This window comes from Notechis scutatus, chromosome 2 (genome assembly GCF_049901735.1).
Source record: "Notechis scutatus isolate UNSWTSFEM ecotype Mainland chromosome 2, rNotScu1.2, whole genome shotgun sequence".
Classification (NCBI taxonomy): domain Eukaryota; kingdom Metazoa; phylum Chordata; class Lepidosauria; order Squamata; family Elapidae; genus Notechis; species Notechis scutatus.
Window position 1 is genome coordinate 65,387,776 of NC_142010.1, and position 20,323 is coordinate 65,408,098.

The 20,323-nt window shown below is 39.8% G+C and overlaps 1 protein-coding gene across 3 annotated transcripts in view; it reads right to left on the minus strand.

Annotated features, from left to right (window-relative positions):
* Window positions 1-20,323, minus strand: part of HEMK1 (HemK methyltransferase 1, mitochondrial release factors N(5)-glutamine) — a 52,363-nt gene that overhangs the window by 20,642 nt on the left and 11,398 nt on the right. For 2 of the 3 annotated variants that reach the window (XM_087954959.1, XM_087954958.1), the window contains exons 5-6: window positions 10,009-10,170; window positions 8,658-8,722 (exon numbers count right to left, since the gene is read on the minus strand). In XM_087954959.1, coding sequence (XP_087811085.1) covers window positions 8,658-8,722; window positions 10,009-10,170 — 227 coding nt within the window. The remainder of the gene's footprint in view (window positions 1-8,657; window positions 8,723-10,008; window positions 10,171-20,323) is intronic. The other variant, XM_087954960.1, reaches the window with a different exon arrangement.

Genomic DNA, 20,323 nt, shown 5'->3' on the forward strand with positions numbered 1-20,323 from the left:
GAGCAGCTTCGGCTGAGAATAATAACTATTCGCCTCTTTTACTCAGCCGAAGCTGTTCCGATTCAACCATTAACGAAGGCAGGCAGGCAGGCAGAACGGAGCACTGCGGGCGGGCGGGCGGACGGGGTGGGGTGGGGGAAACGGCGCTCAGGAAGCTGCGGCGACAGGAAAGCCTCTTCTTGAAGCAGTTTCTTCCTGTGCTGGTGGAGGAGCGAGAGAGCGACTGAGAAGCTGACCCAGAGAGAAGGACAGGCTTCGGTTGCTTCCTCCCTCCCCTTCTTTCATTTGTGTCCTTGATCCCCGATCCCAGCAGCATTCACCGAAGGTGAAGAAAGCCGCCATTTTTTTTAAAAAAAAATTCTTTGCGGCCCGGTAGAGAGTGCTCCACGGCCCGGTACCGGTCCGCGGCCCGGTGGTTGAGGACCCCTGATTTATATGATAAAACCTCAAAAAGAAAACTCAGGTTACAGTAGCTTTAGGACGGGGGTGTCAAACCCACGGTGTCACAGTGGCGTCATGTAATGTTTTGGGACTCCCCCCCCTTTTGTTAAACCAGGGAAGAGTGTGACCAGCGCATGACGCATCTGGCCCGTGGGCCGCGAGTTTGACAGCCCTGCTTTAGGATGATTTAAATTTTCTAGATTCACAGGATAAATGATTGTCTAAGAGGATATCTACTCATAATGATGTTAGAATGATTGTATTCTAGTCCCAATGCTTCTAAATTCTATGTCAATGATACTCTAGGATTCCTTCAGACACTCATATGCCAAATATCCATGATAAATGTATTAATATCCTTTTACATGCTGTCATTATTGTTCTAATGACATATTCTCAAATAGGCTGAGGAGACTGTTGTGAAAACTAAACACCTACTGTGTTCTTAATCCTTTAAACATCAATAAAACAAAATCTAACATTTACTTTAAAAAAGCGTGGAATATAAATGGCAGTTAAATGGGGAGCCTATTGAATAAGTTAATTTGTTTACTCATTTAGGAGTGTTTTCTTTAACCAACCCATAGCTGTGAGTAAATCATTTAAAAATAAATTCAGCAAGGGCCAAGACAAGCACTAAAATATAATGTAAACTATTTAATTATAATTGATTAGGTATCTTGAGCCCCTGAACGCATTCAGACCACAAATAGTCCCAACGACGACTTATGGTGCAGACTTTTGGGTTGTTGATCAAGTTCGTGTTTTTTAAGAAGCAAACTGGGAACTGATAAGAACATGTCAACCCCTGTAGTCAGAGTAGAAACAGGTATCCATTCCATACATATTCAATAATTAAAGTTTTCACACACTGGCAGAAGATCCATTCTATGGATCTTTATAGATTAAATATGTTTAATGGATTAGTTAAGGATGGTTCCGCTCCATTCCTGGATAAGCTGATTTACCAAAGTTTATTCACAGCATTGGTTTTCCACCTAGTATTTACTCTCAACTGCCTCCCAGGCAAGAGACATTTTTAAACAGAGTCCTAGATATCAATGTCAAACTGGCATGGAATTATTAGTAAAAAAAAATTAAGATTCTTCCATTGGTTGGCAAATAATAAAACTATTTTCCAAGATACCTGGCAATGAATTTGACACAATTATTAACAAGGACCTGTCCTAGAGCAAGATTTGAATTGTTAGATTCTATTGTCAGATATGAGTGCTGCCATCACCTGCCATATCAGGAGAGGATGTATCATGTTTTGTTCAACTGTCAAGTAACTGTATGCCCCCTTTAGGCTTATTTAACCTCACTAAAGGGGGTGCGATGGCTCAGCAATTAAAGATGCTGAGCTTGTCAGCTGGAAAGCTGATAGACTGAATTTGAGACCCAAGTGCCACATGACAGGGTGAGCTTGCCCTAGCTCCTGCCCATCTAGCAATTTGAAAGCATGCAAATGCCAGTAGATAAATAGATACCACTTTGATGGGAAAGTAACAGCATTCCTTGCACCTCATGCTGACCACATGACCACACAAGCGTCTTCGGGCAACGCTGCCTCCCTCAGCTAGGAAACGGAGATGAGCATCGGCCCTAGAATCAGTAATGATTGGACACTGTTAACTCTACCTTTATTTAACCTCATTACTTAAAAGAAAAGCCCACTGGGATCTGAAGTGCAGATTATCCTATTTCCTCCTCGGCTCAAATGCTAAATTTAAAGTTAAGGCACTTCAGTTCAGAACCCGAACAGATCAGGTTATCATGCAAAGGTAGTGTGAATTCTTTGTATTTATCACATATGCATTTTATTATTGTGTTTTCTTCTATTTATTTTACTCTGGAATTAGATTCTGTCTTTTGTTTTTATTTTATTTTATGTGGGCCTAAGATGAATCAATGAATAAACTACTACCGTATTTACCGGACTATAGAGCACATCAGAATATAAGCCACACCCACTAAATTTTTAAAGAAAAAAATATTTTTACATATATTAGCCGCACCAGACTATAAGCCGCAGATATATATGTTGTGAAATGGGATATTTACACAGAAAGAGAAGAATGCTCTTCGCATGCGTCCAGACGTCTCCAACATCTCACCATTGATTCATTAATGCCAAGCTTACGTGCAGCAGCTCTATTTCCTTCCTGGATAGACAGATCGATTGCTTTCAACTTAAAAGCTGCATCATATGCTTTTCTTCATGTACTTTCCATGATGAGGGTGTGAAAAATATTTTGCGTTTGTGCGTGTCGTATTGCTTGCGTTGAGTGCGCCAAAAACTACTGGTAGCGTCTTCTTCTTTGCATTGACCTCTTGCGTTTGTCACGTTTTTGTGCCCCCTGATAGCAGTTAGCGAAGAAAAATCTATAGATAAGCCGCATTGTTGTACAAGCCGCAGGGTTCAAAGCGTGGGAAAAAAGGAGCGGCTTATAGTCTGGTAAATACGGTACTATTTTTTTGCTTTCATCTTTCTCAGCATTGGAGCCTTCTCCAGAGAATTATGTCTTTGCACAGCATTTACATACTAGGTCATTTGTGTCTTCAGTAAGAACTCTGATTTGTTTAATGATCTGTTTGCTTGTTTTCCTGGATGTCCATGGTATTCTCAGAGGTCTTCTCCAACATCAAAGATCAAGAGTTAATACTCTTCCTCCTTCAAGTTCAACTTTCACTTCTATCGAATGTCACAGGAAATACCTCAGCTTGCACAATTCAGATATTTGTAGATATAGAGGCATCATGGCATTTGAATATAGATGTAATTGCCAAACTACCAAAGATATCTACTAGCAAGTAGGTAATGTCTGTGGAAATATTATTTCTCCTACAAAAGGAACGTAACCTGGCAAGGGACAACAAAAAGGTCATTTTTAACTATGTAAATTGAAAGAAAAAAAGGAAGAGGCGGACTCAAAGCTAGAAGAAAATAACAAGCGATGGTCAGAGGGCCGTGCTCCTCAATGCCTACTTTGCTCTGGTCTTCTCCAAAGGGGAACTAAAAATCCTAAAAGTCCCTGACCTACAGCCATAATTGAACCTGAAATTACAGTCATAGGCCATTGCTGCTGTTAAGCGGATCATGGCTGACCGCACCTAATTTTATGCCCTTTTTGTTGGGGTTGTTAAGTGAACCCCACAATTGTTAAGCAATTCCATTATATCCAATGGACATTTTTTGCTGGAAATGGAAAGTTAAATGCCGGTTTCTAGCAACAAATCAGTGTCATGTGACTGGGATGTATACAAGACCATAAATGCAGGCCAGTTGCCCAAAATGCGATCACCCGACCACAGGCATGGAGGTTGGCTTTTGAATTTCAAAATTAGATTGTAAGTAGCCCTGGGGAGGTCCATTGTAACTTTGAACAGTTGTTAAGAGACTGATCCTAAGTCAAAGACTATCTATATCCTCAAACGTACATAAACAGAATGAATGATGAAAGCAGGAAATGGAAATGCAAGGTTAGTAAAAAAAATAGTCAAGGAGCATGTGGCTACCACAAATGAGTGGAAATCTTCAGGACACCACCAATTATAACTGAGAATCTTTAAAGAATTGGTAGATATTTCAAAGTCCTTTCTGTGAACTTAAAAAAAAAACACGAATGGCCATAGTGTCAAAGGATTAGAGTAGGGCAAATACTATTCTTTTTTTTTTTTTCAGAAATACAAAAAAAAAAAAAACTCTGAGTAACTAGAGATTGATGTTGATATCATACAAAATTCTAGAGTACATTATAATGTAACTGTTAAATAAATCATGTAGAAAAAGAAATGCATTGCTAATTGTTAATAGTGAGGGCTTATTAAGGATAAATCATTTGTAAACAACCTTATCTTTTTTTTTTGACCAATTTAGATAATCAAGGAAACGTGATGGACATAATCTGGTGTGCCATCAGCAAAGCATTCAGCAAAAAAAAAAAAAAAAAAAAGTCTTCCGTGAGATTTCCAGTAAAGAAGATAACACAATGTAGGTTGCATTGTGCTTCCATACAGAAATGGTTTGAAACAATTGTACCTACTGAATGCACCCAATAGCTCCAATACAAGTTAAAGGAAAGTGTTAAGTGGGGTATCCCAGGGCACCATTCTGGACTCCACACCATTTCATAGATTTATAAGTGAAGGCAGAGTTCTTGAACTTTAGAGAAAGAGATGTCAAATTCCATAGCTGTGCCCAGATATGACTATCGAAGATTCTTAAGTCTAAGGCAGATCATAGTTAAGAAAATAGGATCAAAACAGAAAATTTATTCTGTAACCACAAGCCTTTGAGACATTTAGGTGGGGCATCCCATTAGCAGAAAATGACTCTTATTTGCTTTGCCCACAGGGACACGCTGACATTTTCACATGCAGTTTAAGAGGCAGGAGAAACCTATAATTGTCTTAGATGGGAAGATAACATGGCTTAACATGCTGGTCTCAGGGAAACAGCTGCAGGGAAATGAGTTTGGCAAAGTTATAACTAGAAATTAAAAAAGGTGAATGTGTTAAGTTTCATGTTGATTTTTTTACCAGCAATTCTTTATCAGATTCTGCTGTTTGCAGCTCTGAAGATAATTTGACAAACTGTAACATCCAAAATTTAGATTTTTACCTCGAGCACCAGTAGAAGCATAAATAAGAAAAATATGGCATCTCCTCTTCTAAAACTAACCTAGTATATTAACATAGTTCCGTTTTTATCCATTGACGTTATCAATGACTTAGTGATCAACTTTTTCTAATCAGGGCAAAAACATGATGTAAAATAACTTAAAAACAGTAATAAAACAAAGCACAATGCATTATTCACCAGGGAAATTCAAGCTAATTATGCTGAGATGAAAACTGCAAAGTATACAAAATAAGAAAGATGTCATTTGGCATGCTCCTTTCCAGCCTACACTTCAAAGTAAAGAGGACCTAGGCTGAGAGCAAGGGTGGGGACATTCTTTCAAGTCCTTTCAGGGTCTGATTTAATCATTCAATACAGTATATGAATATTAAACTGAGTGCAAACTGATTATATCATCCTGGAAAGATATCTGTTGTGCTTTTATTAAAGGACTTTGTATGTGTGTAGCTTTGTTTACAGGAGGAGTTATTCTGTCTATAAGTGGAAGAATAATTTCCACTGGCATGAGAAAGCCCTTTTTAATAACAAGTGAAGCAGCAAGAAGTGTCCTTCCTCAAAATTGGGGTTTCCCCCATGAATGGAAAACAGTTGCACTCTCTTCTACAGATGTCAGCAGATGAGGAAAACACTCATAAACATTACAGAATTTACATCCATTAACAATTAAAGTATAAATGAATCTAAGAAATACATTGTATATAGTTGTATATATTGAATGCATAATAATAGTGATCTCAAGCTTCTCTTCTATTATGAAATCTATAAGTGACAAGGAATACTTGCCAATTACTATTTACTATTGTTTATTATGAAATATCCAATCTACCATCAAATGCAATAGAAAGAAATATGTTTATTGTTCCAACTACACATTTTTTCTTATTTTATTTTTGTATAATTGTATGTTTGTGTTTGTTTTTAAAATTTTTCTTGTAAATAAAATATTTTAAAACTGTAAAAAAAAAAAAACAATTAAAGCACCATCATTAACAAATGCAAATGCACTGGTTTCTGGCTACCAATGTTAAGAGTTAAGAATGGTACAAGAGAAACAGTTATAGCTCCATAGTGCTTCCCATACATAGCATGACAAGAATTTCTAGCTCAATTTCTACTAGAAAGGGCTTGAGGTTATTGGTGGAAAGAACCCCACTGAAATTGGGGTGCTTCTGGAATTAGAACTATGTTGCATTTTTACATAGATGAGAAAACTCAGTGACTTTATAATGAAGGGGGCAGAAATATATGTGGAAAAATCCGTGTTTGTGCTTGTTCTTAGTTAGCCCTGCTTTCCTGAACAGTTACCTTTTTTATGGCAAGGGAGGCAAGGCATTTGCAAGTCAAGGCAGGAGATCTTCACTCTTATTCTGCAGAGTTTGTACCACTCTGGAGGACAGTTTTGGGTACAAATACATTTGCCCAACATTATTGTCAGTGAGCTCATGTAAGATCAATTCTGAATATGCTTGAAGTTTTTAGATGGAAAAAAAAGAAGAAATATGAGTATCTGCCTTATGTCAAGTCAGATTATTAGATTATCCTGTTCACTATTGTTGAATTCAGATTCCAGACAGATATTTCCTCAGCTATAGCCACAACTGCATATAAAACATATACTGTATTTACTGCTCCATTTTAGCTGATTACTAAATAACAGCAGACAGAGCTGTGGTAAGGGGACTGGTAATCAAACTCAGGTTATAGGATACACATGTGTTCCGCTGTAAACTCTAATGTCTCAAAGGTGCTTTTTCAGGAGGCAATTAGACTTTCTGGTTTTTCTTTGAAGATCTTTTGCTTCTCATCCAAGAAGCTTCTTTAGCTCTGACTGAATGGTGGGGAATGGAAGGATTTATGTTCCTTGCAGACAGTGGTCATTTGCATCCCTGAGGACACAGATAAACCTCCAAGTGCCTCAACGACTGTCTAAAAGGATACAAATGGCCAGCTGTCTGCAAGGAATACAAATCCTTCCATTCCCCACCATCCAGCCAGAGTTGAAGAAGCTTCCTGCATGAGAAGTGAAATGTCTTCAAAGAAAAAACAAGAAAGTCCTGTTGTCTCCTGGAAAAGCACCTGTGGGACAATCATGATCTGGATAACTGAGACTCTCCATAGATTTTTTTGCAAATTCTAATCTTCTGTGTAACAGTCCTTTGCTAAATTATTATGACTTTTAATAAACAGACTTTTCTTTCTGTGGCAGTTTTAAATTATTTTGCTTGCCTGCAACAGAAAAGTTATTTATATTTGTAAATCAGAACTGATGTTCTCCCAGAGAGAGATGTGATCCTACAATTCTGTTATTCCCATAGTTATGCATCAGTATTACGAAACAGCCTTTCAATCATTGTTGCATTACTTCAAATATATATGAATGCACTAACAGAAGTATAGGTGTAGAGTTATCATTGCTCTTTATTCCGTGTTGGTCATACTATATTTAGAATATTGCATACTGCATTTCAGGCGAAAGCTGAACAGCAACTCAAAAAAAAAAAAAAAAACCAGCATGGAAGGAAACATGTACGAGGAGGTGTTCAATCACCTTAGTTAGCCAAAAAAACCAGTAGATTATGGAAGATATCGGAACACCACGGTCCTTTTGAACATTTATATTTTGATACTGAGAAACAATTACTTATTTCAAGAATTAATGCCAATTAATTTTAAAACGAGATTAAAACAAGTCAGATGAATATTGTTCCTTTCCCTCATTCTGTCATATATATATGTGTGTGTCATCTGTAAACAGTGTAGGTAGTTCTAACTTATTGACTGCAGTAAGAATTGGCAATTGCATTGCTAAGCAGTCATAAAGTGAAACATCACGTAGCTGCACCCAATTTTTTAAAAATAAATTATAGGCTGGTTTTATGACTGCTCATTTTAGATGCCTTGGTCACCAAAGTACTTATACAACGAAGCCTCTGCATCTATACTGTCTGAAATTTGAAAGGTAATCCATCTGTTGTCTGTAAGTTCAGTAACTTTTAACTGTTGAGAAATAGCTCATGATGCAATATTTCTCCCTATGTATTTCTTTGAAATGTGTCCAAAAGATTGCGAAAATTTCTAGCCTCTTGCTTTCAATGTTTATTCAAAATCCTTTTTTTTAATGTGTAAGTTTATATTCTTGAAACTTTAAATGGAAACAAATTGCTTGATAGTTTCATTGCAACATTCATTAGAATGTTCAATTAACTCTTTCAAGGAAGAACTTCTTCCATTATGAAGGATTACTGCTGCCAAGTCAGGAATACCAAATGTATCAAATGTTTGGAAATTTGTCTAATTGTAATAATAAAATGAAATTTATAAGAATAGTAAAACTTATGCTTTTTCTCTGCATTGTTTCATGAGTTCCACGGTGTGTTTTTGGATATTTGATCAATATACAAACTGTACCAACAGAGCAAAACAGCATGGAGTGTTTGTCTGAAGCTCCAGTTATTTTTTGCAAAACCTGGGTTTTCTCAAACATTCTGGCAACAATCTTCTCGTCCCCAGAGTATGCTGTTTTGGCTCAAATAATGTGTTCACTGTAATATACAAGATAAAAGATTTTTACCGTTCTGCATTTTCCTTGGTGAGATTAACAGCAGCTTCTAATTTATCGATGGCAATAAGCTGACTCTAGGAACAAAAGAGACAAAGCATAATAAAAGCAAATATGAAAGCATTTGTCAAACACAGTAGAATATCCTTGGGAAAAAGTAGTTTGAAGTGAGCAATGCTAAATGCAATGTTTTGGAAATGAGCTTTTATTAATCTATATCAGGGAAGGATATACTTTTAAAATGCAAACTAGCAAATTTTATCTGGTTACAGCTTTCCATGTGCTTTCTGGCAAAGTTGTACAATGGTATAAACCATGCTTAAAAGAATAAATGTTGATTGTTGGGAACATGCAACATGCCAGGCCATAATCCATGGTTTCCAAATTACTCTAGATTCATGCATCTTTCTAACCTATTAAATAAGCAAATCACGCTAAACAGTATCAGGCTATAACAAACCACTTTCTGGTATGATCACAAATCTGTTTCTAAGAAGATAAGAAGAGCCATACTGGATCAGGTTAAGATAAAACGGATCCAGGTTTCTGTTTACACAATCAGCAATCAAGGCAGCCCATGAGTTTTATATAGGCCAAGAGGCCTACTATACAGCAACTGGTGTTCAGGCCAAATTGCTCCTCATTTTGGAGATAACACAAAGCCAGCTTAATCAGTAAAAGAAGAGGAATTGAAATGGGACGTTGAAGTCAAAGTGGCTCATCTTTGTTCTCCTTGTTCATTTTTGCTCTAAGAAAAAAAGGACAAGGTTAGCATGATTCAGAATTTGGTGTATGGGTTAAGGTAGTGGCCCCCAACCATTTTTGAACCAGGGACCGGTTTCACGATTATTTATTCTTCCACAGACCGGTACCTGAGTAACGCGAGACTCCACCGCCATCGGGACGGCTCTTCGTTCGAAGCCCCCCCCCCTTCGACAAAACTAAGGCGCAAGCACCCAAACGCCGCTTTCCAACTGAAAACCCGGAAGCACTTTCCAACCGAAAACCTGGAAGCAACCGAAAACCCGGAAGCGCCGTCGAAACAAGATGGCGGCACCCAAGCTTTGCGGCCCGGTAAAAAATGATCCACGGACTGGTACCGTTCCGGGGTCCGGTGGTTGGGGACCCCTGGGTTAAGGCACCAGGCTAGAATCTGGGAGACTGAATTCTAGTCCTGCCTTGGGCACAAAATCAATTAAGTGACCTTGGGTTAGTCATTTTCTCTCAACCGTAGGAAGGAGACAATGGCAAACCACTTCTGAAAAACCTTGCCAAGAAAAATTCAGGGACATGTCCAGGTAGCCTCTGAGAATTGGACACAACTGAATGGAAGGAAAAAAAAATCTACTGAAATGTCACTTACATAAGGAAGTTTTTTCAGAAGACTTAAACCAATTGCCCCTGAGCCACAACCAACTTCCAGAATAACAGGACCACGGGACTCTGGGAAATCCTGAAGGACCTTGCTGCATGCAGAAGTCAATCTTTTCCTGCGTTCTTCATCCAGAATGAGAGAAACCAGTTCCTAGAAGATACAACTATTTATTTATTTACTAAAATTTGTATGCTGCCACAATCATAGATTCTGGTGACTCACAATTATATAAAATCCACAGTCCGCAACCAATACCCAAACCTTAACTATTACACCAATTCCACATAGGTTCCAAAGCTTGGAAAGATGGATAGCCTTTCTGCATTTCAATGCCGAATGGCTGTGCAAGGCAGAAAGAAGACGGCAGTTGAAAGTTGTTGGGAAGTGGTGGAGAGACTAGAATTAAAAATAAATAAACAGTGTGTTAAAAGGTAAGGGCACCGGTAGAAAAGTGTAAGATCACTATAATCAAAATTTCATATTAAAAAATTCTATGTAATACTGTAGTGCAGCGTTTAGGTTTACTCAGAAGAAGCTCTACACTTCCTTTGATAAAGACTTGTAGGATTGCTGCCTTGTTAATAAAAATCACATTTACTTCATAAACATCTCTTCCTCCCTCCAACAGAATTTAAACTCACAGCTGATCTTGGAAGAATAGGAGGTAGCTATGGGAAGAGGACATTTGCATTCCTTTGAGTTGTGTATCTGTCCAGCCATTCCTGGACCAATAGGCTCTGCTTTTTGTCACTCATGCCCTTGTGATTTCCTGTTTGGACTATTGCAATGTATTGCAAACGGGCTTCCTTAAGAGCATTCGGAAGTTCCAACTATGTTTAGGTCCTGTTGCTCCTGATTCTGGAGGTAACACAGAATCAGCTTCACTACTAGCTGTTTAGTACTCGATTGTTAATAAACTTATTTACCTTTTTAATGCCTTTCAAACTGACGATCAATGCTAACTTTCTGGAAGCAAATTCAATAATTTAATCATTTTAGGGTTATAAATGCTATCAGCTGTTCAGCTCATGAAGCACCACTACTTCAGGGGTTACACTGGTGCTTCCGGGTGCAATTTAATGAGCTGATTGTCACATGTAAAGCCCTTCAAGAATTATCCGAGGGTCTGCCTTCCCCCAGCTATTTCTATCTGGTCCAGCAGGATGTGTATGTTCTGGATCCCATTAACCATTGAATGTCAGCTGGCGGGACTAGATGTGCCTTCTTGGCCATAGCGCCTGCCCTCTGCAACATTCTCCCTCCAGAGATTAGGATGGGCCTTATACTCTGTTGCTCTTTTGGAAGGCCTTGAAGATCTGATTATGAGCCTGGGCCTGGGATCCTGAGTGTGTGAAGGGGCTTGTTTCCTGGTTATGGGGACACTGACGGGTATAATATCTCTTGGCTGCTGTTTGTATTTAATTTATTTTTTGTATTATTTTAACTGTTTTATGGTTGTTCATTAGGTTCAAATGGTTGGCTATACAAATTGAATAAACAAACAAATAAAAAATGCTTAGGTCTAGTTTAAAAAAAAGCAGTTTCTCAATGTTTCTGTATATTTTTAAAATCTGAATCTAACCTTTGTGCACCAGTAAAATCCATAAAGAGGACAAATGTTTGCAGCTCTGAAAACATAAAGTGGAAAAGGCTTTTCTTTAACTTTGACCAGTGGTGGGATTCAAATTTTTTTACTACCGGTTCTGTGGGCGTGGCTTGGTGGGCGTGGCAGGGGAAGGATACTGTAAAATCTCCAGTCAGAGGTGGGATTTGCTGGTTTTCTGAACTACTCAACATTTCCGCTACCGGTTCTCCAGAACTGGTCAGAACCTGCTGAATACCACCTCTGACTTTGACAACCATCTATAGTTTGTAAACAATGAACAGTCATGAATATTTATAACGGCAGGTGTTTTTTCTTATTTTTGCATTCGCTGCTGAATGACTTGAAAAACAAACTGTATACTCATATACCTGGCATTCACAAACCCCTCCTCCTCCTCCTCCTCCTCTTCCAGCTAGCAAACAATGCAAAGTAGGTCACAGTGCAGCAGAAGCCACAGAAACCTAGAAGGAAAATTTTCCCATCTCTCCCGGTTACTCATGTGATCGCTGTGGAAATATTTCACAATTTGTAAAAGGTAATAAAATAAAGCAGCTGGCACCAATGAGTTCTTGAGAGTGCAATTACACCCTATTACACTTATTTAAGGGAGTGCCTATCACCCACCCACCCCAACTCTGCCCTTTTGGCCGCCCTGCCCACCTTTACTCTTGGTTTGTTGCCTGTCGATCTTCGTCATCTTCTTCCTCCCACTGCTGAAGTGCACCTGGCCTGGCTCTTTTGTAGACCATGCCAGGCCTCAGAAAGGCTGTGCACGGCCTCAAAGTCTTGTGCAGCCAGCAGCTGCCTCGCAAAGAGTCAGGCAAAATGTGCCTCGTCAGCAGTGGGAGGAAGAAGTCTGCCAAGGTCAGTTGGGGCAGGCTAGGCAGTGGAGCACAAAGTGGCTAGAGCGATGGTGGCGGAGTGCAGGGACAACGGAGCCCAGAGTGGCCAAAAGGGCAGAGAAGGCGGTGGGGATAGGTGTGTGTGTGTGTGTGTGTGTATGTATGTGGGAGTCGAGACCGAGGTGAGCTTGGCAAGGCAGGACAAGCGTGAGGTCTTGCTTGAACAGCTGCAACTGGGACTACTGAAACTGCGATTGCTAAGTGGTGTGTCCACACAATGTTTCGGTTAGCAATGCAAACTCCATTCACAATTAGGGTTATTAAGCGAAGACTTATTTGCAACCCAGTATTAACTGTCTCTTATATGTAAATCCTAGAGTTCCAATAAGGAGACAGTTGTTAATAAATGCACACCACTCAGATTTCAACATAAAAGATTGGCAAAAGTCTGGCAGGCTAAGAGATGCTTCTGGAACAATCTAGCAAACCATTGGGAACTTTTTTCTAATCAACTCTAAGCAGTTTGTAAGCAGTGAAATACTTTTTTTTAATTAAATCATCAATGAAACTGAATCCCGTACATGTATCATTGTATTTGTATTTTCCACTATTCTCCAATTACTATTGTGAAAACTAAAATAAAGTACTAAAAGTAAAAAAGACCAGTTTCTTGTATAATTATAATCACCTCTCCTTTTCTATTGCTCTGAGCAAATTTTGATCTGCTGTTGGTTTTATTGATTTTAGTTGAGTTTTTAAAGGATCAGAATAATTTTCCCATTGAAAAATGCCTAAGATATTAAATATTCTTTTCTTAGGAACAGCACAATATGTTATTTTTTTTCTTTATGTCAATAATTAAGAATTTACAACATTAAAAGCTGGATATTTTGGAGAAAAAGATCACTTTTTTTCTGAAAAAAAAAAAAAGCCATTTTTGCTAAGATTCAAAGACATGTTTTTACGAAAATAGTCCAACAGCTATCCAATGTTTTTCAGAAAACCTGTAATATCAGAAGTGCATTGCAGTAAACAGAAACTGCAATGCAGATGGGACACAGACTGAAGGAGACAATGTACTAGAAAATGTGGCTGTTTGTTTTCCTCCTCTCCTTGTCAAGTAAAATGGTTTAGCCATGAACCAAGGAACCAAACAGTTCCATGACATTTTATATTATAGAATCCAAGTACACAGATAGAGCAGATATCTGAAAGAAGAAAGAATTCAAGTATTTTAACTATTTTCACCATCGAATGATAAGGGATCCACAAAATATGCAGAGACAAGGGTAATTACAATGTCACAGAAAACAACCAAGTAAGACATATATCATAGAAATCACTGCTTGGGGTGTTCTACATGAAGAAGGCCAGAGGTTTTAATTCTAGGCATGTCCAGCCATCCTGTCCTCTCCATTTTTCTGCCTGTACTGTTTCTTTCATGCAGAATTTAGACTGGAATTGTAACCATATTTACAAAGAATCTAAGATTAGCTCTGTTTTGTGTCTTCTGAAACCCTAAAGATCTGAAAAAGACCTGCTCCAAGCTGTTTCAAGGAAACCTGCTTTGTATCAGCCAGAGCCTACCTCCTGTCAAAAAAGTTACCACTGTAACCACACAAAATTCACCTATCATACTTGGCAAACTACTTATTTTGGTCATTTGTTGTTGGAAAAGCTATAGTCCTTTTTGTAAAAAAAGACAAAAGTATCTAGAATGGTTCAGAAACGGTTTAGAGGCATACTGTTGCATTTCTCAGAAACAAAGAACAGGAACAAATGTTTCCTAGAAGAAGTAGGTTGTAAAATAAATAAACTTTGACCAAACTTACTTTCCTTTTCTCTAAAAAGCGAAGCATCAATAGGGAAGAAGAAACATACACCAGGAAGCTCATTAAAACAGCAGAGCAATAATTCCTAGAAGTCAACTCAATAAAATAACTGTTCTCTGAATTTAAAACCAATCTGCCCCCTGGTGGCCAGACCATTTTTTGTTTTGTTTTACAGAAATAAGCACTAATAGGAAAAAGCACCCTTTTCTATGTAGCCCATCACTTGATTCTTTTTCAGGAAAAGCAATGTTATATTATAAGTAGTAAAAAAAAACAGTAAGCTATATAAATTAAGGGAATTACATCTACCCAAAAAAGGAAACACACATTGCTCAAAAAAATAAAGGGAACATTTAAACAACACAATGTAACTCCAAGTCAATAGCACTGCTGTGAAATCAAACTGTCCACTTAGGTAGCAACACTGATTGACAATCAATTTCACATGCTGTTGTGCAAATGGAAGAGACAACAGGTGGAAAGCATTGGCAGTTAGCAAGACATCCCCAATAAAGGAGTGGTTCTGCAGGTGGTGACCACAGACCACTTCTCAGTTCCTATGCTTTCTGGCTGATAGTTTGGTCACTTTTGAATGCTGGCAGTGCTTTCACTCTAGTGGTAGCATGAGACGGACTGTACAAACCACACAAGTGGCTCAGGTAGTGCAGCTCATCCAGGAAGGCACATCAATGCGAGCTGTGGCAAGAAGGTTTTCTGTGTCTGTCAGCGTAGTGTCTAGAGCATGGAGGTGCTACCAGGAGACAGGCCAGTACATCAGGAGACGTGGAGGAGGCCGTAGGAGGGCAACAACCCAGCATCAGGACCACTACTTCCGCCTTTGTGCAAGGAGGGACAGGAGGAGCACTGCAGGAGCCCTGCAAAATGACCTCCAGCGGGCCACAAATGTGCATGTGGCTGCTCAAACGGTCAGAAACAGACTCCATGAGGGTGGTATGAGGGCCCGACGTCCACAGGTGGGGGTTGTGCTTACAGCCCAACACCATGCAGGACGTTTGGCATTTGCCAGAGAACACCAAGATTGGCAAATTCTCCACTGGCACCCTGTGCTCTTCACAGATGAAAGCAGGTTCACACTGAGCACATGTGACAGACATGACAGGGTCTGGAGACGCCGTGGAGAACGTTCTGATGCCTGCAACATCCTCCAGCATGACCGGTTTGGCAGTGGGTCAGTAATGGTGTGGAGTGGCATTTCTTTAAGGGGCTGCACAGCCCTCCATGTGCTTGCCAGAGGTAGCCTGACTGCCATTAGATACCGAGATGAGATCCTCAGACCCTTTGTGAGACCATATGCTGGTGCGGTTGGCCCTGGGTTCCTCCTAATGCACGACAATGCTAGACCTCATGTGGCTGGAGTGTGTCAGCAGTTCCTGCAAGATGAAGGCATTGATGCTATGGACTGGCCTGCCTGTTCCCCAGACCTGAATCCAATTGAACACATCTGGGACATCATGTCTCGCTCCATCCACCAATGCCACATTGCACCCCAGACTGTCCAGGAGTTGGGGGATGCTTTAGTCCAGGTGTGGGAGGAGATCCCTCAGGAGACCATCCGCCACCTCATCAGGAGGATGCCCAGGTGTTGTAGGGAGGTTATACAGGCACGTGGAGGCCACACACACTACTGAGCCTCATTTTGACTTGTTTTAAGGACATTACATCAAAGTTGGATCAGCCTGAGGTGTTTTTTTCCACTTTAATTTTGAGTGTAACTCCAAATCTAGACCTCCAGGGGTAATGAACAAAGTAAGAATATTTCATTCATTCAGATCTAGGATGTCTTATTTTTGTGTTCCCTTTATTTTTTTGAGCAATGTAGTTTATACTAATATGATTCACTATTTGGAACCAAAGCAGGCAAATACTTCTTGGACCTGTTGTGGGCACCCGTGCTATAGCTGTCGAGAATTCCTTAAAGGAGCTATACCTTCACTACATGGCTCGTAAAAATACCAGCTGAATCCAGGAAGCATTAGGGGAGCAGTGGTGTGGGCAACACTCCCTTTCTAACAGCAAAGGAATGGGGCTCCAAGTCTAGCAAAGGAGAAGGGCGGTCATTTTGGAAAACTTTAATAGCATAACAACAGAAGGACAGAATTGGGAGGGACCTTGGAAGTCTTCTAATCCAAACTTCTGCTCAAGCAGGAGATCCTATTCATTCAAACGGTTGCCCAAACTCTTCTTAAAAATGGCCAGTGTTGGAGCATCCAACACTGTCGTTCCACTGATTAATTGTTCTCACTGTCAGGAAATTTCTTCTCAGTTCTAGGTTGGTTCTCTCCTTGATTGGTTTTCAACCGTTGCTTCCTGTCCTCCCTTCAGGTGTTTTGGAGAATAGGCTGACACTCTCGTCTTTGTGATGATATGAATCCCTAGGAAATGGCTAATCTTACAATAAATACTCACAGCACTGGACTACAATACCCTGTTTAGTCCTTTAGAAAGCCCAAAGGAAACTCTATTGCAGGGGTGTCCAACCTTGGCAACTTTAAGACTTGTGGACTTCAACTCCCAGAATTCCTCAGCCAGCTGGCTGAGGAATTCTGGGAGTTGAAGTCCACAAGTCTTAAAGTTGCCAAGGTTGGACACCCCTGCTCTATTGGGTTACTGTTCTTTCCTTATCTGAGGAAAAACCTTTCTTTTCTTTTCAATCAGCACTGGGATAAATGAGGAAAATCCTCCATGCACATAAGCAGCACATTATTAACCATTTTTATTTGGAAGACTCACTGCAAATTTCATCAAGCAAATGGATAGATTTATTGTAAATTTCATAAGTTTTTTCAACATTCTCAAGTGTAAAAAAAGTTACAGCCAGCCGATTAGAGAGTAGAAAATTGGATTTATGTTCTTCTGGTAAACAGAAAAAGAGAAGCATTTTGTAGCTGCAGTTTCTTTCATCATCTACCACTTAAATGACATTCCTGGAAAAAGACCCACAAGGAAAATCCCGTTGTTTTGAACTAAGCAAAGTGACCTTTTACAGCCTATGAACTTTGAGTGATTAAAAGACTGGTCAGCCACTCAGCTTGTGCAACAAGATTTATATAAATACTGTTTTGGTGATTCTTGGAAGACCCACAGTCATGTAGCTCTTGCTACAAGCTGCTTGGGCATTCAGTTTTTCTCTATTCTTTTTGACTATGATGATGATGATTACCAATATACCCATACCTAGTTAAATACACTAAACCCAAGATAGAAATACCCAGAACCACAGACCTCATCAACTTCTGCCTCAGAACCTACTTCCAGTTTGATGGACAAATATGACCAACAAATCAGAGGCCTCACAGCAAAAGCCATTATACATCCTCTACTAAAAGGATCTGGAATGTAGATATGTCATAATAAAAAAGGGAGAACTAGTGAAGACACATGGAAGAATCAACAATATCTTCAAAGGAATAAAGTTCACAATGGGAGAAGAAAATATAACACACTACTCTTCCTGAATATTCTCATAGAGAAAAATAAACAATAGCAACTTAGAAATGCAAGTCTATTGAAAAATAATAACCCAAACTTCCACAAGAGAAGCTGTGCAAGAACATTATTCAGACAAATGCACTGCAGCAAACACAGAACAGCAAAAAAAAGTAAACAGACTGCCTATGCAACAGTGGTTCCCAACCTTTCCGGCTTGGTGGTCCAGCTGGGGGGGAGGAAGAAGAAAACCAGGATGTGTGACTGGTAGGCTGGTGTGCATGCGGGCACTAGCCCGCTGCTCACATGAGTTGAACTGCGCACGTATGTGTGCCGGCCCATAGCCCAGTTGCAAATAGGCCACAGCCTGACAGTGGGACACAGCCTGGGGGTTGGGGATCTCTGCTATACAATATTTCCCAACAAAATGGATACCACACAACTTTATCAATAAGTGCCTGACCCCTCAACCCACTATAGCACAAGCAAAATACAAGCTGTGAAAAATAGTACAGTACCATACATCAAAAACATTTTAGAAACAACTAACAGACTATTACAACTTCACAGCATCTCTGGGGTAAATAAAATAACTAAAGCCCTCCAAAACAACTTAAACCAGAAGCCCCAGTAGCCCAAAAGGAAAAAAAACAACCAAAAGCCATTACAATGTACAGCGTGACTGTATCAGCCACAACGTAGTACAACTGGGAAGAAGACTAAAGAGTGCATCCATGAACACCACCTAGCAGTTAGAAGACACAATGAAAACTCCTTACTTTCACAATGCAGATAGACTCACCCATAATTTGAACAGGGAAACTGTGAGCATCCTAGACCAAACTAGATCTAAAAATGCTAGGGAATTTCTGGAAGTGTGGCATTCAAACAAAGCAGCTTTCAATAGATACATAGAGATAAAACTACTTTTAAAGTCTATTCAAAAGAGACAATTAAAAAGAACGAAGCAAAAAGATCAGAACAATCCTCTCCAGAGCCCACACCCAGATAGGAAGGGATTAACATCAGGCAATCAATCAAGAGAAAACAATGCCGTGATCAGGGAGAAAACTGGGAGAAAACCCCACTTCTGCCAACACTGGCAGGGCAAGTATATAAACAGGGAGCAAACCCACACTCATCAGGACTGATGATTAGGTAATGAAATGTCTGCAACCAAACAATCCAGCTCAGAGAAAACCAAGGACTCCACAGATAATTGTTTTTCTCTACATCAGGGATGTCAAACTCAATTTTCTTGAGGATCGTATCAGGGTTGTGTTTGACCTAGCGGGGGCTGGGGTGAGTGTGGCCAGGGTGGACATGGCCAGCATTGTGTTGGGGGGGGCCCTGTGGTGGCCCGAGTGCTCTGCCAGTGAAAATGGGCTCCCAAGCTCAGTTTTCAGCTGGGACGGCCTCCTGCAACCCTCTGCCAGTGAAAATGGAGCTTGGGACGGCAGTACGCAGCCCTCCTGAGCTCCGTTTTCAGTGGCAGAGGCACCACAGGCCGGTCCTTCAATATTTCCAGGGCAGCCCGGTGCGGCAGATCTAAACACCCCATGGGCTGGCCCTAGCCCCGGCCCTTGAGTTTGACACCCCTGCTCTACACAAATAAACTGAGCCAGTAATATGGAAGCATTTTTAAAAAGAATGTTAAAATAGGACTTATTTAGAGAATTTCAAGTGTTAAAGTAGCTGTAGTATTCCAGGAAGATAAATGAAGAAATATCTGGTTCTAACATTCTGTTCTTCAGACTGTCAGTCTCTGTTACCCACTACATTAAATGTACATTTAATTGGTAAGAAGATCATTCAAAAACCAGTACAGTGTAACTAACTGATAACAAACTGCCAAATCCCACACATTCAGTTCAGGGCCATTCAGGAATTTGAGCAAAGAGACAGAGAAGGATAGAGGATCAGCTAAAATCAAGGCATGAAAAAAGAAGCCAACTGCTGTGTTTTGTTTTGAAATTAGCCCCATGCAGTATTTGATTTGTTGGCAAAGACAAAGATAGAACATGATGGTGTACTTAACTACAAACCAGGCTGGCCTAGGTAGATTTCAAAATAGAGAGACTATTGTTTTCCCTATGACTGCTTGCATCACAAACTCTGTCAAAAATCTTGGAGTACTCATCTGAAATGACCTAAGTGCTAGAGCCCACTGTAACTACACACCCAAAAAGGCATTAAGAGTTGTTAACCTAATCCTACGTAGCTTTTTCTCTGGTAATATTACACTAATAACTAGAGCATACAAAACATTTGCTAGACCAATACATCAATCTGGAACCCATATTATGTATCTGATATTAACACAGTTGAGAAAGTCCAGAAATATTTCACAAGAAGAGTTCTCCACTCCTCTATTCGTTACAAAATACCTTATGCCACCAGACTCGAAATTCTAGACCTAGAAAACCTACAACTATGTCGCCTTCGGTCCGATCTAAGTATAGTATATAAAATCATACATTGCAATGTCCTACCTGTCAATGAATACTTCAGCTTCAACCATAACAACACTACAGCACACAATAGATAAACTCAAGGTTAATCGCACCAAACTTGAT